This window comes from Drosophila suzukii, chromosome X, assembly GCF_043229965.1.
Source record: "Drosophila suzukii chromosome X, CBGP_Dsuzu_IsoJpt1.0, whole genome shotgun sequence".
NCBI classification, from domain to species: domain Eukaryota; kingdom Metazoa; phylum Arthropoda; class Insecta; order Diptera; family Drosophilidae; genus Drosophila; species Drosophila suzukii.
This window is the reverse complement of record NC_092084.1, coordinates 12,466,958-12,483,532: the sequence shown is the minus strand read 5'-3', so window position 1 is coordinate 12,483,532 and position 16,575 is coordinate 12,466,958. Positions and strand designations below refer to the sequence as shown.

Sequence of the window (16,575 nt, the reverse complement as noted above, 5' to 3'; positions counted from 1 at the left end):
AATTTCCTTAAATGTAATTAAAATTTATTTGAAAAAGATTAATAAATATTTATTTATTTAATTTCCCAGGTTTCCTAATTTCAGTGACTTTCATGTGAACCAAAATAAATAATAATAACACATAATTGATGTATCGCTGAGCTGAATTTCAATTGCGCATGCGCAACGACCCAATTTGGAACTAGTACCATTCGGAATCGGTCTCTGAGAGGGAATTCCGTTTGGGGGCCCAATTAAAACGGTTCCCCCAGATGAACCGAACCGAACCGGTTCGGACTCGAAGCTAGACTTAGCCCAGCTAGTTGGCATTGTATATTTCATGCAGCTCGTTAACTTTCACTTCGGTTACAAGGGGCGGAGACAAAGGCAAATCGCAATACGATTTCAAGAAAAGATCAGGATCGGGATCAGGATCTCAAGAGCGGTACTCGGCAACGGAATCGAGATTGGGATCGGAATCGGGAGTGATGTGAATACGATACATACGCCAAGATAATGGCATCCAAATACGAGCGCATACTGAGCGATTGCAGGGCGAAGAACGTGCTGTGGGAAGACCCCGATTTCCCCGCTGTTCAATCGTCCGTCTTCTATTACCAAACGCCTCCGTTCACCTTCCAATGGAAACGTATCATGGATCTGGCCGACAATGGATCGGGAACTGTATCCGGATCGGGATCTCAACCTGTATCTCCACCGGTGTTTCTCAACGAGACGGCCGAATTCGATGTGGTGCCTGGTAAAATGGGTGATCGCTGGCTGGTCTCCTGCCTGGGGCTGCTCAGCTCCCTGAGGAATCTCTTCTACCGGGTGGTGCCCGCCGATCAGACCCTGACCAGTGCCCACGGAGTCTTTCGCTTCCGGTTGTGGTGGTGCGGCGAGTGGGTGGAGGTCCTGGTCGACGATCGACTGCCCACCATCAATGGTCGACTGGCCTTCATGCAGCCACAGGCTTCGAATTGCTTCTGGGCCGCCCTGTTGGAGAAGGCCATTGCCAAGTTGCACGGCTCCTACGAGGCCCTCAAGTACGGCACCCGTTCGGATGGACTCACGGATCTCCTTGGTGGCGTTGTCCGGCAAATGCCCATTCTGGCCGACACCATCCGGCCGCAGACTCTGAAGGAACTGCTGACCACCACCTGCATCGTCACCTGTCTGGCGGACAAGAGCGCCTCCGTGGCCAAGAAGAATCTCGCCGAGCGCATGCCCAACGGGATACTGGTGAACGTTAACTACAGGTGTGTAACTATGTAGAGCTAGGGGTTCCTTTCTTAACAGTTGGTAACCCAATAACATGTTGAGTTTCTTATAAATCTTTTCCAATCAAATTCCTTTTAAAGAGGTTTCTTAATATTTTCACATAATTTATCTGATTCTTTGTAATTTGTACATTAGTACATTGTTTCTAGAGTTTTTATAACTATGGGTTCCTTTCTTAACGACTGGTAACCCAATATCATGTTCAGTTTCGTATAAATCTCTTCCAATCAAATTCCTTTTAAAAAAGGATTTATTTTCTTTATAACTAATAACCCAATATCATGTTCAATCTCTTATAAATCTTTTCCAATTAAAGAGGTTTCTTGATATCCAAACATAATATATCTGATTCCTGGTAATTTTTGAGATTGGTTCATTAAATATTTCGTTTTTTTAGAAATTTTTTACCAATAATTAATTAATTAGGTATCGCTTAACCAAAACTAGCACTTAACAAATCGAATACAACATATGTATGATAAAAGTGTTCTGTAAAGTAAGGTCTTAAAATTAGCATTTATAAATGGAAAAGTTTTTCCACTACTGTAAGAAACAGAACTAGCTCTTAACCAAAATAAATTAATTAATGCACTTTAAAATAGGGTAAAGGGCGATTCCTAAAGTATTTTTCCTAAATTAGCATATATAAATGGAATCATTATCATACAAATGGGATTATCCCAAAGCTATAAAAAGAACTCCCGTAAAAAGTGGGAGACTGATCTTTAATGAACTGATAGATTCAAGAAAACGACAACATTTTCTGAAAAGAACTTGATTTTTATGTGAATGCATATAATTATGAATTCAAGTTTAAGTGTTTAAAAAACTATCCAAGTAATATCTATATACCTACCTAAAAACAGTGTTAAACTTGATATTATACCTGATACTTGCAGACTCTCCAGCCTGGACAAGGTGAAGACCCTGATGGGCGACTCGGTACAACTGGTGTGCCTAAAAGACACGTTCTCGAGCAAGCCGTTCGGCGAGAAGACGCACTTCCTCGGCGACTGGGCGCCATCATCCAAGACGTGGGAGCGGGTCTCGCAGGTGGAGCGGGCGCGCCTCATCCGCCAGCTGGGTCCCGGCGAGTTCTGGCTATCGTTCTGCGACTTTGTGGAGATCTTTACCATCATGGAGGTGGTGTACCTGGACACGGAGACGTCCAATGACGAGGAGATGCTCAAGAGTCGTCCGCTGCACTGGAAGATGAAGATGCACCAGGGTCAATGGAAGCGAGGCGTCACCGCCGGTGGTTGTCGCAACCATGAGTCCTTCCACATCAATCCACAGCTGCTGATTTCGGTGCAGGATCAACAGGATCTGGTGGTGGCTCTCAATCAACACACAGCCGTGGAACCCAAGGTCATTGGCTTTACCATGTACAACTGGGATGGCGACTACATGCTCAGCGAGTGCCTGCAGAAGGACTTCTTTAAGAACCACGTGAGCTTCCTAAACTCGGACTATGGAAACACGCGGCACGTTAGCTATCACACGCACCTGGAGGCGGGTCACTATGTGCTCATACCCACCACCTATGAGCCGGCGGAGGAGGCCCATTTCACGGTCCGCATCCTGGGCACCGGCTCCTTTCGGCTCTCCTGCCTGGAGACGCAGACCATGATACTGCTCGATCCATTCCCGGCGCTTAAGAGCTCGGATACCTCGGATCGAGGCTCTGGTGGGGGGCAGAAGGTGAAGAGCGTGTGCCAGTATGAGCCGGTCTACATGCAGCTGGCCGATGAGAACAAGACCATCAACTGCTTTGAGCTCCATGAACTCCTAGAGGCCTGTCTGCCCAATGACTATATCAAGGGTTGCGCCAACATCGACATTTGCCGGCAGGTGATCGCCTTGCAGGACAGGAGCGGCAGTGGCAGAATCACCTTCCAGCAGTTCAAGACCTTTATGGTTAATCTGAAGTCCTGGCAGGGCGTCTTCAAGATGTACACCAAGGAGAAGGCGGGCATCCTGCGGGCGGAGCGACTGCGCGATGCCCTCTGCGACATTGGCTTTCAGCTGAGCACCGACATCATGAACTGCCTGATCCAGCGATATATCCGTAAAGACGGGACCCTCCGGCTCAGCGACTTCGTGTCCGCCGTCATCCACCTGACCACCGCCTTCAATCAGTTCCACCTGAAGAACTACAGCCAGGTGAATGTGATCGAGGTCCACCTGCACGACTGGATAAAGAGCATACTGAGCTGCTGAACTTATGGAATCCCTCTTGATTAATCTTTTTTTTTGGAAATCTCTAGATTTCTTTTGTTTTAAATAAGGATGCTACAAGGATCGATCACCAGTTTCGCTTGATTTCTATTTATATGGTTTCCTTCTCTCCAATGCAATATATCTTTAATCTCTCTTTTTTTTTGTAATCCTAATCTTAAGATTTCCTAGTTTAACCCTAGCTAACCCTTCCTAAAACCATATCCAAAACTGGCCTTATAGTTTTAAATCAAATCATTTTTCATATGAGCGAGATCGGTAATGCGGTTGCAGGTTTATGTATGTACTACTGAGAATTTTATTTATTGTTCTTATGGCTACAATTAAACGAGCGCTGAAGGCGAGACGTGTTCTGAGTATTTTCAAAATCTATGCATGTTTATTAAATCCCTCCCCAGAACTGGGGAGGAAGGACTCCCACGGGTATAGTAGGTCTATATCCCATATGCAGATACAATAGTTGGCCTTTTCGATCAGCGAAATCGAATCGAATTGCGCGATTAGTTAGATTATCTGACGTATAGTTAAGGTATTTATATATATAAAAGGAGTGTGTAGGTCTGTGTACAAGCAATTGAGAGCGATGCGAGTATTATGTGTGCATTATAGTACACCAGCGGATATAATCCATAGTAGGCTTAAAAAGTAATTGCATGTGCATGTGGGTCTCTATAGTGAAATTGGTAACGATTACAGATGCAGTAACTCTGGTTCCCGCTTTAAATTCCGTTGTATCGTAGTTATATCATATCATATTCCGATAAGATATACGAATTCCTAATTGTTCCATGGACTTACTGCTCTTGTGACCCGCGAAAACAACCCACACTTGTGCATCACCTCTTAAAATAGTCTAGAATATCAGCGTGTGTAATCACTACCATCTGTAGTTTGTGTTGGACAACGTGACCGGGAAGATCCCGTCTGCTCCGATCCCCGTAATCCTTATCCAATTGAAATGTACAAAACGCAACTCAAGGGCTCCCCAATGGACGTAACATTTACATGGATGTACCATTTTGGGAGGAGGCATCGCTGATGCGGCGGGACAGCGTCGTCTTGCGGCTAATGGACTTGGAGTTGCCGATCTGGTTGGAGTTGTAGTTGGAGCTCGATCCGCCACTGGTTGGGGTGTCATTCGATGAGTCGGTGGTCCGCAGTGCAGACCGCTTCAGGGAGCCGGTGACCTCGTGGGGCTCCTGGTATCCCGAGTCCATGTCATCGTGGTAGGAGTCCATCAACGGCGTGGGATCCTCGTAGTCGTAGTCAACGAAGCCATTGTTGTCAAAGGACTGGAAATGGTACAAAGTGCTTGGGTTTAGTTTAGAGAACTAAAGTATTATTTCAAAGCTCTTCTAAACTAATTTTTGAAACCGTAGTGGTTCACCATGAAGACCATAATTTAAAGATATCATATCATTTATGAACTTAACTTTTATTTAAAATTTCTAAAAATTTTAAGAATTTAATTAGCATTTTGATGATATTATGATCTTTCAAACATTAAATATTATAAAATCTCAAATAGTTACCATAGTATCGTATCAATTTGCTTTTTGTATGGGTCTATTATAAGACCCAAGCCTTACGATAGCCAATGTATGTTATAAAAAATAAAAGAAAAAGTTATTTTGATCCCAAAAACTTGTAATATTGATTTTAATCGGTATCATATTGTTCATTTTTAGAACATCAAATATTATAAAATGACAAAAATATCATCGTATCGTCTAGAGTTGTTCTTGTATGGTTCTTATAACCCCCACCTCAAGATATACTACATATTTTGAACAAAGAAAGTCCTATCTCTTTTTTTTCTGGTAGATCTATAGATTTTATATCCTTACCTTGACAAACGACTGCGAGTGCTTCTCGTAACCGCGGAACACCTGACTATGGGACTTTCCGCGGTAGTCCACCGACTCGTAGTGCCCGTCCTGGGAATTCTCGATGATGAAGTGCCGTGTACCATGGGGCGTTAGGGTGGCCCACAAGAGACGGCTATCGTTGACCAGCTGACTCTGGAGGAGATCCCTGCTGTTGGCCGTGGCGCAGGGATACAGTATTCCGCCAGATGTGAAGGCATTCGATTTGGTGGCCTCGCCAAGGGCATTGATGGCCGTCTGCTTGATATTGGCGTCATGGTACGAGAAGAAGGAACTGATGGGACACAAAGGAAATACCAGGATTAAAGAGGAACAAGACCAAAATAGAGATGACCTTACTCTCTACATCTAATGACGATGAGGGCCAGGAAGCAGCCAAACACAAAGATCCCAATGCAGGACGAGACGAACAGCCAGACGTTCTCCAGACTCTTGGAATCGCTCCTCACCAGCTCCATTAGGGCATTGCCGCTCTCGTTGTGCTGCATCCCATGGCCACACATGAAGGCCGCGAAGCACGGCTGGGACTCATTGGAGGGCACCAGGATGTCCACCGTCGCCGGTTTGGAGATCAGGAAGGACGGCAGCGGTGGCGGCGGCATCGATAGGATAAAATCCGGTGGCGGACCGGCCAACTGGTCACAGCTGCCCACACAATTTCCAAGTATTATGTTCATGATAAAGCTGAAAGGATCCAAAGAATCAATGCCGAATGCCCATGTACCCACTCCTTAGCTCGGATATTCATGTGTATCTGTTCCTGTGTTGTGTTTAGATTCATAACACCGTTTTTGGGGGTAGGTTTTCTACTACTACTACTACTACTGCTACTACTGCTAACTACGAATTTCCTAATTGCAGCCCAAAACGTTCTTATTTTGTGGGCTATATTGCTAAATAAGACTGCTGTTATGCTAAAATATCTAATATTTTAAAGTTCCTAACTTTCCCCTCTCAAAAGTTTTTCAATACACAAGAACAAACACAACCATCCATAGAAAATTCCATTACATCCCAAAGAAAGTTGGTGTTTTGAGTACCTATACCCTACTTGGGTTTTACTAAATCATAACACTAGGGAATCTTTTGCAGTCCATTAACAGGCAATTATTTTGATGTAATTAATATTAAAAACAGTTTCGAACCTTTCAACACAATGCCTTGACTTGTGTCAAGGAAATCCCAGTCAGAACTGAGTGGTAGTAACTATCCCAAATACAGGGCTCTCCTCTCCATCCGAAGTGCGCGCGCAGGTCCCCCCGAAATGGGTAAAATCGGTAGCTTTAGCAATACCTTTAAGTCCGTAGACAGTTACCCCCGTGCCTTTGGACACACCCAGGTATGATTATGATGCACATGCATAGGTATATGTTTTCAAAACATTGCTTATAAAATTGTTTATATAAGCAAATCAAGTTGATTAACTTTTAAACTATTTAATGTCCTTTTCGCATGTTTTAAAAAAAATGATCTAAAGGACTTTTCAGAAATATTCCAGTTCAACCCAATAAAAATAAAGTGTTTACCTAATCCATATATATTATATACTTCTCGAGATAATTTCAATATATTTTTTTTAGCAATGAAGCTAAGTCAAAAATTTAATAGCGACCTATTTCAAAAGGACTTTTTGAATTATTTGAGGTTTTCAGGGCTTTTTTTTTGGGTTCGGATCTAGGATGTAGGAGGTAAAGCACTCAAAAACTTTAGCTTTGTTATTTTTAAACCTTCGTCCCCTTTTTCTAAATGTTTAGTATATTCGCAAACACTAAGAGACAAAACATGGTACTATTTCCTTTTTTGTAAGCAATACATATTTTTTGTTAAAGTTTAAGTAAAGGGAACTAAATCATTTGATTTATGTTATTTATTAAGACCTATTTATGATCACAGCCCACATATCATATCATATCAAAGTCGAAACATTACATAGGTAGGATTTATAGGTACATATCTTTTAGATACTCTCTATATAAAAGAAAACATATATTTAAATATTTATACAAGTTAATAGCCGTAGGTGGTAGCTTTTGTAACAATGTGCTAAAAAAAAACAAAACCGAATCAAAATTCAGCCTATATATTTAAGGTCATAAGATTATTTAGCTTTAGTTATTTTTTGTCAGTGTAAGTCATGACGACGCCGGCAACCAGGGCCAAAACGGTAAATCCCTGAGCGGCGATTCGAGTGCGCATCATGATCTGCGACATCTTGCGGTTGCCAGTGCGAAAGTTGTATAATCCGGCTGTGAGCGCTGCTGTGGTGGCCAAACATCCTGCAAATAAACAATTGCACAAATAATGTTTTGTTTACATAACCCAGACCGCTTGAATGAGCGGCGCAGCGCGGCAAAAGAAAACTCACCCAATGGCACCAGCGGGTTCTCCTTTATCTTGCGCTGCAGCTTCTCCTTCGTCGTTTCGACCTCGGCAATGGGTCCCAGATCCTGGCGCAATTGGATCCAATCCAGCTCCTCCTCCGGCAGAGAGACTTGAATTTTGTTCGACATATCGCGAATATTTCAATTAAATATTGACAAAACAGTAGCTGCAACAGTCGAATTATATTATTGAATTAGAGATGGACACCGTGACACAAACAGAAATGGGGGCGTTCACACTATGCAGCCGATAAATTTCTCACGACGTAAATCTTGTCACCCTACAAATCACGAGTAACAGTTCGAAAACTATAGTTTACAGCCGAATTAATTAAAAGCAGTTTTAGTTCAAGTAAAAAAATAAATTCCTTGGCATTATGATTAGACAACAGCCAACCTACACATGCAAAAGAAATTGCGTTTTGACACAACAAAACAAAATAATTTAGTTCTAGTGTAAACAGGACTTAACACAAACTGCCACCAACGGCTTGGAACCATTTTATTTTAAAAACAATTTAATTTTAAGAAATATAAAATGTACTAAAGTATTATTTGTTTTTAAAATGATATGCAACGTTTTGAATTTCTTTTTAATAATAGTAAGCATTTTTTTGGTTTTAAAATTATGATTTTGTTATTTAATATGTTTAACAAAATAATGCCAGACATTTTTTTTATATCCACAATATCAATAACAAAAATGTTATATAACTATGACTTTAGGCAATAAAAATAATAATATTATTATTTTATTATTTAAAAATTGACATTTACTGTTGGAAAAAAGTAAGGTGAATTTTCAATTTAAACTTCGCGGTCCTAACATTTCAGGGTAGTTATTTTTTCTTGAGATGGCAGAACTGTTAATGACATACTCGTATAGGCCAAATTGATTCAGAAAAATAAATAAAAAATTTTTATTTTACAAAAAAAAATTAACCAAACTTTTTGCCCACAGTAGAATAGTTAAATGGTTTTGAATAAAAATTCCATGATTTTATCTACAAATATGTTTAACAATATAAACATCCTTAGCAAAAAAGAAAAACAATTTTTAATTTTAACAATACAAATAATATAACAAAATATGTTTGATATTTGCAATAATTTTGTTTTGAATTAGGAAATAATCATGGAAAATGTTTTAAAAATGGCCAAAAACCACTTCCATTTTACGGAAACGGGAACATGGCTGGTATTTTTAGCGGCTGACTAAAAAAAATATTAAACTTGAGATGTAAAAAAATTCTCACGCCCAGAAACAAATGTAATGCTTAAGCCAATTAACAATTTGCGAAACAATAAAAAACCTTTTTTAATGACCAATATAATTGACAAAATTTGTTTTTTGGGTTTTTCTGACCTCACCAATACCCTCACACACACATGGCATGGCTGCATTTTTTTTTCTCAAACATGCCTCTCTTTCTCGAAACGAGAGCGAGCGAAAAAGAGAGGAAAGTACAGTCAGACGGTATAAAATGAAAATGTGTATGTAGCGGGTAGCTGCGATGTGTATGTGCCGTGTGTTTGCGTTCTATACGTATATGCCTGGTTATGTATCGATGTGTTTGCATTGATGCATATCGTTTTTGTAGAATTCGTATGGTACATACGTACAGGCCTATGTACATGCTGATGAATGTGGCATGCTGTTATAAATAAAATATGTTTAAAATACATTTCTGGCCCCAGCTGTAAGTTATGTACATATGTATCTATGTAGTTCGAAAAAACCATTTGCACGTACGTACGTAAGTATGTACATGTGCATACATACAGTTTTGTATTTTTCCCACACTCCATGGAGTGAGTATGTACGCAGGGCCCAGGCAGAGCGCACAGCGTTTATGTACATACCCGTGTGTACGTATGTATGTACGAAAGTAACAAGCCAAAAACATTTTATAAGGCCTTTTCCCTCCACCACGTGTATGTACATATGTATGTAACGGCAGCAAACGGCTGAAAACGGCTCTCCCTCGCTCTCTCGCCGCACACACACACGAGGCTCTCACCATTGCGCATACAGTTCAACGCATACACATTTATTCGCTCATTTAGATTTGGAAGCAGAAGCACAGTAAGCAGAGACGGCAATTCAATTCATTTTCATTCGTTGTTGGTACTCTCTGTGTGTGTTTTCAATAAAGCGAGCGGCGCGCGAACCGAGCCATAAGCCAAAACCATACCATACCATATACCATACCACACCATATATTCTGATATTCTGATATTCTGTATTTTCCGCATCGCATTCGCATTGATACGATACGATACCAATTACTCTGTATAGTGTATAGTGTATAGTAGTGTATATACCAACAAAAAAAAAAAAAGAACACACAAGCGATACAAGCGTATGTGCAGTGCTGTTTGTTTATTTTTTACAAGCTAAAAACAAACGACAAAACAAATCAGCCCAAGCCGCGAGCGTTTCGCGCTAAACAATACAAAGAAAATATAAATAATAAAAGGAAGAAACAAAACCAAAACCAAAAACGTGTGTGAACAGTGTGAATTTGGAGATTTTCGAATTTTTAAATTCGAATTTTTTTTGGCTTGTAGCGTACCTCGAAGCGTACATACATACATACATACACTCGTAGCCGTGCATACATACGTGCAATAATCAATACAATACGACGTACAACAAACTGCGTAGAACAGTATTAAAACTAAAGAAAAAAAAAGACAAAAACTGGCTTAAGACTTGCGTTCGTGTGCGTTTTACATACACACACACACACAATATACATCTTCGTGCAAGAAAGAAAGTTACTAATTAGGACTAAAAGTGAAGGAAATCGAAGGGAGGACTAACTATAAAGCCTATCCACCAGTAAAACAATCGGACTCGATCCGATATTCACAGTTATGGAACACTTTCATCAAATACAGGTAAGCAGGTATACGGCGTTTTATTTAAAACGCACAAACACACATACATATATGTATCACAAACACGCATACATACATATACAGTCGCGTTTATGTGTATGGGTTGCCGCGTTTTCGCTTAACTAAAACATTTTCCCGCCAAACCACTAAATATAGTTAATAAAACTATATAAACTGTAAAAACTAGGATATTTTGGCACCTGATTGTGGTTTGTGCCCACACAGAGACATACTAACATATGTACATGCTTGAATTTTGGTGCATGTTCATTGTGCATACATACGTACATAGCGTCTAGCTTTTGTTTTTAATTAATTAGTTAGCCCAGTATGTTTGTGTGTAAATGCATTAGGAGCACGCCTATGTGTACATATGTGCATACAAGTATGCATACAAACAAAAAACGACGCCGTACAATCAAAATTGTATTTTGCGTGCGCATCCAAGTCCGCCATTTTTCTTATTAGTTTGTATAAATATACAAATGTATTTATACCGTTTGTAAGAATTGTAAGTGCTTCTGTGTAAATGTTGTTGCATTTTTGTGTGTTGTTTTTTTTCATGTTTAAATATGTACATATGTATGTACATACATATGTAGAATGTACGTTGCCAAATGTTGGCGTAATGCGATGTACGCACGTTTGTTTGTATATATGCAAAAAATGTATACGACGTGCATACATACGTACATATCTATGTGAAAACCTGAATATGAACACCAAAATCACAGCTTGCGTAATCCGAAATTGGCTATATTTTCCACCCATGTGTGCATAAATCCATATTAATACGTATGTACGTGCAAATATTTGGCCATGCTTGTATCAGTCAGCATATGTATGTATTTGTTTTTACCAATGTATGTATGTACATGTGCCCCTACATAAAATTGTAACATACATATAATATAGGGTTTTTATTTGTATTGCCAGAAATATTTGAAATTGGCAAGGAAAACGGCTATTTTCAGCTTAAAAACTGTATGCTTTCGGTTCATTCATGAGGCCCTGGTTCTCTGCGCTTTAGGCCCTGGAATCGGAATCAAAACGAAGATAATCCGATCCGATTCACAAAAAGGGAACCGGTTCTTCTCTTTCCCACCAACATGTACATACTTCCATTGCATTTTCATGCCCGATTCATGTAAAAGCTTTTTATCACCGGCGACATCAGCTGGTTGGATACTTAATTGTAACTTGTAAACAAATCAAGTAACAACCTTGATAATGAAATACCCCCCGTCAATTGGGAAAACACCACTCCATTGCCTTTTCTTTTGAAAGCATTCAGGTGTAAATTTGTCAAAAATTTATCGGTATTTGTACAATGTACAATGTATAACGATTATCTACATGTTTACTTACATGAAAAATGAATGAAAAGGATAACGCCCTCATTCAAACTAACCTTAAAAGCTTATTATAAATGTTAAGCAGTAGGTAATCTATGATATTCTGGGGTTTAAAGGGTTTCGGTATTTGTATTTAGGTAATATTGATGGTATATTGATTATGTTTGTTTAATAAGTATATTCATTTTCCTATTTCCGATTTTCCCCATGAATGATTAGGTATCTTATTCGAACCTTCTGTCATCTAAATTTATAGGGATACAGACAAAAAAGATGGTTTATTATTGATTTTCCTTGTTGAGAAAAGAGTTCTTAAAGTCTTTATATAAAGTGAATACATTTTTATTGGTTTCTATAGCTTGGGAAAGAGGTTTATTGGTCTCCATAACAAAATAATAGGTAGTTTTGGACTGTCTCTGGTTTAAAAAGGCGATTATTAAGGGGTCAAACGTAAAGGTTTCTCCGTTTTTTGGTTGTTTCCAATGGTAAACTCAAAGTTTTACACATTTCAGTCGACTTAGAGTACTACATATTCCCAGAAACATCCACTTTGCCTATTGTGTTGATCCTGCCCTTGCCCCTGATATATTTACAAACACTATACTCGCTGATCCACACAACTCACAACCATCAATGCTCACTAATTGCTAGTCTTAAGGACCAACTTAGTGGCTAGTGCGATGCCAGACTGAAATGATTGTAGCTTAAGCACAAAAACCGACTGGCACCGCACTAACAATGCACTAATAATGAAACACCATCAACCAACTATTGATCAGCAAACAATTCAACACTATCAGCAGCAACTGGCTGCTCAGCAACAACAACAAGTACAACAGCAACAGTTGCAACAGCACCAGGTGGTGGTGCAGCAGAATCAACAGCAGGCGCACCAGAATAGCTCCAATACCACAGCCGGCGTGGGCACCCAACAGCTGTTCACATACAAAATGGCCAGCAGTTTTCCCAATCCGGCCACAACGATGGCCCAGGTGGTGGCCACCTCGAATGCAGCCGGCACCACAGGCTATGACTATCGTCTAAATATGGCACAGGCAGCCGCAGCAGCCGCCGTACCGGGCTCCCAATGGTGGTACTCGGCCGCCAATCAGGGCCAGGTCGATGCCAATACGGCGGCGCAACTGCAGCACCAGCAGCAGCAACAGCAGCAGCAGCAACAACAGCAGCAGCAACAGCACCAGCAGCAACAACAGATGCAACAGCAGCAGCAGCAACAGAATGTCATCAACTCGGTGGCGGTAAGTAGCGGGGATCTCAAGAATTTGCACTAGAAGGGTTCTAATAAACATACTTTTTCGATATTTCTAACTTACAGAGCCCCATGATCAGAGGCAAGGCAGATGCCAAGCCCAGAGGCCGAATGACCGCCTACGCCTACTTTGTACAAACTTGCCGAGAGGAGCACAAAAAGAAGCATCCCGATGAGACGGTTATATTTGCCGAGTTCTCACGAAAGTGTGCCGAAAGGTGGAAGGTAAGTACTTCTAAAGCCAGCCCAAATCTGAATAGCTTTGTTATAAAACGTACTCCCATTTTCCTAGACAATGGTTGACAAGGAGAAGAAGCGTTTCCACGAGATGGCCGAGAAGGACAAGCAGCGATATGAGGCCGAGATGCAAAACTATGTGCCGCCCAAGGGAGCGGTGGTGGGCCGTGGCAAGAAGAGGAAACAAATCAAGGATCCCAATGCTCCAAAACGTTCATTGTGAGTTCGTAGATCAAAAACAATTATCCTAACATTTAAACTTACTAACTGCCAAAATGAGAAAATTAATGGATTGCAATAATAAATGATAATCTTTTGTTTTAAACATAGGTCTGCGTTCTTCTGGTTCTGCAATGATGAGAGAAATAAGGTGAAGGCACTCAATCCCGAGTTTGGAGTGGGCGACATTGCCAAGGAGCTGGGAAGAAAGTGGTCCGATGTGGATCCCGAGGTCAAGCAGAAGTACGAGTCGATGGCAGAGCGAGACAAGGCTCGATATGAACGCGTAGGTTTTGGCATTTTACTTTTTAAGAGACCTTTGCTTATATAGATATTGTATTTATGATTACAGGAGATGACCGAGTACAAGACGAGCGGGAAAATAGCCATGTCCGCACCGTCGATGCAGGCGTCGATGCAGGCGCAGGCACAGAAAGCCGCGTTACTTGCCGCCGCTGCCCAGCAGCAACACCAGCAGCTGGAAGAGCAGCACGACGACGACGATGGGGATGGAGATGATGACGAGAACCAATAGGTTTAGCAGTAAATACTCTTCACTATTTATACACACGCTCGTTGTCACGATGGAGATGCAGAACGATGAACATGATAACGTTGGTCGATCTATTCTCAGGTTGGCCAATGTGTGTTGAATATATATTTATATATATAAGGGTGTTCCTTTTTAGAGGTTCCGTTTACCGGTAACATAAACAAATTGTCACCATTTAATTCAGATTAAAAAATAGACTAACAATAAGGGCGAAAAAGGTTCTAATTTTTAAGGATGTGCTTGGATTTCTTGTGAATCTCGAATGGAAAATGAGTGGTCTTGGTCTCTTTCGAAAGGATTTTTCACTCCCAATGTCCAGCTAAAAATCCAACTAGCACAGACATCTCTTGAACATTCAAAAGAGGGGTTTTTTTTGAAGAAGAAGTAGGCTATAAAAACATTGTTCCTAGTGTATTTCGAAACAGCACGAAATCTCAGGAGATTCTGTGAAACTTGTGCGATTTCTTCAAGCGATTTGCTGCAAACCAACCGAGGGCAAAATCTCTACAGATTTCTGTGATTGAAAAACCAAAGCACAAATTGTTTACTTTTTATTTTTTTTGGTATTTTTGTGAGAATTTGATTGTTATCGGGAAATGGAACCTCTAAAAAACACCTATTATATATATGTAAATGCATATATATAAATAATATATAATTTTTTTTTTTAACATAAGTAATCAAATTTCCATGAATTATGAAGATAAATCACAAAGAAACCTTTTATAAGTTCTATGTTAAGATGAATACGATTAAGTATGGTTAGATTAAAATGACACTCATCTGTCTGCGAACCTTATTTGTGCTTCAGTGCTAAGTTTCTCCTAAACGTAATAAGAAGAATTATTTTATAAATTGAAGAAATTCATCATGATGTCATTCGTTCTCAGCAACTATGAAGGTTACCACTACATTTATAAATATTGGTACATATTTCCCATTTATTAAAGTTAGATTCACCATAATGAAACTACAATTAATGCGTTCGAGTTTATATGTCCCCAACAAGAAAAGAAAACAAACTCAATCAAACGTGATAATGTGAAATACTTAACTCAGTGGCGGGTGATATCTCGATCTATCTATTTTTTGCCTCTCTAAACCATACGAATATATAAATATTTAAAAGCAAAAAAAAAAACAGGAAGAAACTCATTTCAGTTCATTTCATATTCTAATTACTTTCATTTAGCAGTTCAGTTTTGCGATTCTTGAGTTAGGATCCTTGGAGAGATTTGGGTTTGTGTTCATTTGTAAATATATACATCAATTATAATAGCCACGATCATAAGATTCAGCGTTTTGAGGCAGGGAGCAACCAAAACGATATCTCGGACATTGCAACAATTGTTGACTTGGCCATGTACATACTATTTGAAGTATTATTTAGATGAGACTACGTAGAAATTAACGAGAATCGAGAGCAAATAAAAAGAAAAATACAACCCTAATATTAGAGTAGATTTCAGCGGGACTGCAAAGTAATGTAAATTGCGTAGTAAGTTTGAGGGGGCGAAGTGAAAACTAGTTTTTACGTCGATCCTAAAGACCCAATGAATGTTCCAGGCACAGAAAGTGTTTATGCAGATGTAAAGGGAGGCGATCCTCCGGCTTTTGTCATTTACATCGGTTGGAAGCCCGTTTCTCTTTATATGGCATGTATAAGCTAAGTAGTGGTTAGATTATAACGTGATAAGAGAGGAGCTGAAACTATAGCGAAGGACGCGTCGATGGTCAGTTAACCAGGACGTATCTATCTACAATATAGTATAACCCTAACTTCGCTCTCCCCACGTTATGAGTGCGACATATTGTATATGTATGTATTTATATATATATATTTTTAGCATCATTTTGATAGAGAATAACTCGCCACCGAGATTATATTCATAGAGATGTGTTTAGGTTAAACCTTTAAATCCTAATTTTCCACAAATTGACGGTAATCATCATCGCCACACACATAATAAATTACTATGAAAAATTCCAGTTCCCTGTGCGCTTTGTTATAAGAACTAAACTATTATAAAATAAACTTTTAGAAATGAGACTCTTTTTTTTCCGATGGAATGATGTGTTCTTCAAATCCATTTGTCTTTATTATTATTATTATTTTTGAGTTCTGGCTCCTTGGTACATGCATACACAACATATTAGATGACGAACTTTTGTGTTAATAAAATAAAACTCCCTATAAAACAGCTTTAGCTTTTATATTTCATAGACACAACACTCGGTAGGAACCGCGCCCGAGTTCCTATACCTAAAATGT

At 39.7% G+C, this 16,575-nt stretch overlaps 4 protein-coding genes across 6 annotated transcripts; 2 read left to right on the top strand and 2 right to left on the bottom strand.

Moving 5' to 3' along the window:
- Positions 1-199: 199 nt before the first annotated feature.
- Positions 200-3,866, top strand: CalpC (calpain C). Its single transcript, XM_017069860.4, has 2 exons — positions 200-1,238; positions 2,160-3,866. The coding sequence occupies exons 1-2, from the start codon at positions 496-498 to the stop codon at positions 3,478-3,480; spliced, it is 2,064 nt and encodes a 687-aa protein (XP_016925349.2). The 5' UTR covers positions 200-495; the 3' UTR covers positions 3,481-3,866.
- On the bottom strand, positions 3,856-6,622 carry LOC108006346 (uncharacterized). Its single transcript, XM_017069861.4, has 4 exons — positions 6,530-6,622; positions 5,724-6,068; positions 5,346-5,658; positions 3,856-4,790 (listed from the first exon to the last, which is right to left on the bottom strand). Exons 2-4 carry the CDS (start codon positions 6,059-6,061, stop codon positions 4,500-4,502), a joined length of 942 nt encoding a protein of 313 aa, XP_016925350.1. The 5' UTR covers positions 6,062-6,068; positions 6,530-6,622; the 3' UTR covers positions 3,856-4,499.
- An 826-nt stretch (positions 6,623-7,448) lies between these two features.
- On the bottom strand, positions 7,449-7,983 carry LOC108006289 (HIG1 domain family member 2A, mitochondrial). Its single transcript, XM_017069749.4, has 2 exons — positions 7,750-7,983; positions 7,449-7,660 (listed from the first exon to the last, which is right to left on the bottom strand). The coding sequence occupies exons 1-2, from the start codon at positions 7,892-7,894 to the stop codon at positions 7,497-7,499; spliced, it is 309 nt and encodes a 102-aa protein (XP_016925238.1). The 5' UTR covers positions 7,895-7,983; the 3' UTR covers positions 7,449-7,496.
- A 1,887-nt stretch (positions 7,984-9,870) lies between these two features.
- On the top strand, positions 9,871-16,351 carry Dsp1 (Dorsal switch protein 1). Of its 3 annotated transcripts, none has more exons than XM_017069845.4 (6): positions 9,871-10,669; positions 12,828-13,283; positions 13,361-13,519; positions 13,587-13,750; positions 13,862-14,036; positions 14,103-16,351. In XM_017069845.4, the coding sequence occupies exons 1-6, from the start codon at positions 10,646-10,648 to the stop codon at positions 14,283-14,285; spliced, it is 1,161 nt and encodes a 386-aa protein (XP_016925334.1). In that variant the 5' UTR covers positions 9,871-10,645; the 3' UTR covers positions 14,286-16,351. The 3 variants fall into 3 exon arrangements, with proteins under 3 accessions (XP_016925334.1, XP_016925332.1, XP_016925333.1); XM_017069843.4 differs by having other exon boundaries at positions 12,804-13,283; XM_017069844.4 differs by having other exon boundaries at positions 9,873-10,669; positions 12,825-13,283.
- The last annotated feature ends 224 nt before the right edge of the window (positions 16,352-16,575 follow it).

Bases quoted from the DNA above. Each gene is read 5' to 3' on its own strand.
- CalpC (XM_017069860.4), top strand. From the start codon at position 496: ATGGCATCCAAATACGAGCGCATACTGAGCGATTGCAGGGCGAAGAAC. The intron at 1,239-2,159 runs GTGTGTAACTAT...TGATACTTGCAG, and splicing joins CTGGTGAACGTTAACTACAG to ACTCTCCAGCCTGGACAAGG.
- LOC108006346 (XM_017069861.4), bottom strand. From the start codon at position 6,061: ATGAACATAATACTTGGAAATTGTGTGGGCAGCTGTGACCAGTTGGCC. The intron at 5,659-5,723 runs GTAAGGTCATCT...GTGTCCCATCAG, and splicing joins ATCGTCATTAGATGTAGAGA to TTCCTTCTTCTCGTACCATG. The intron at 4,791-5,345 runs GTAAGGATATAA...TACCATTTCCAG, and splicing joins ACTCGCAGTCGTTTGTCAAG to TCCTTTGACAACAATGGCTT.
- LOC108006289 (XM_017069749.4), bottom strand. From the start codon at position 7,894: ATGTCGAACAAAATTCAAGTCTCTCTGCCGGAGGAGGAGCTGGATTGG. The intron at 7,661-7,749 runs GTGAGTTTTCTT...GTTTATTTGCAG, and splicing joins GAACCCGCTGGTGCCATTGG to GATGTTTGGCCACCACAGCA.
- Dsp1 (XM_017069843.4), top strand. From the start codon at position 10,646: ATGGAACACTTTCATCAAATACAG. The intron at 10,670-12,803 runs GTAAGCAGGTAT...ACTATTGATCAG, and splicing joins AACACTTTCATCAAATACAG to CAAACAATTCAACACTATCA. The intron at 13,751-13,861 runs GTGAGTTCGTAG...TTTTAAACATAG, and splicing joins AATGCTCCAAAACGTTCATT to GTCTGCGTTCTTCTGGTTCT.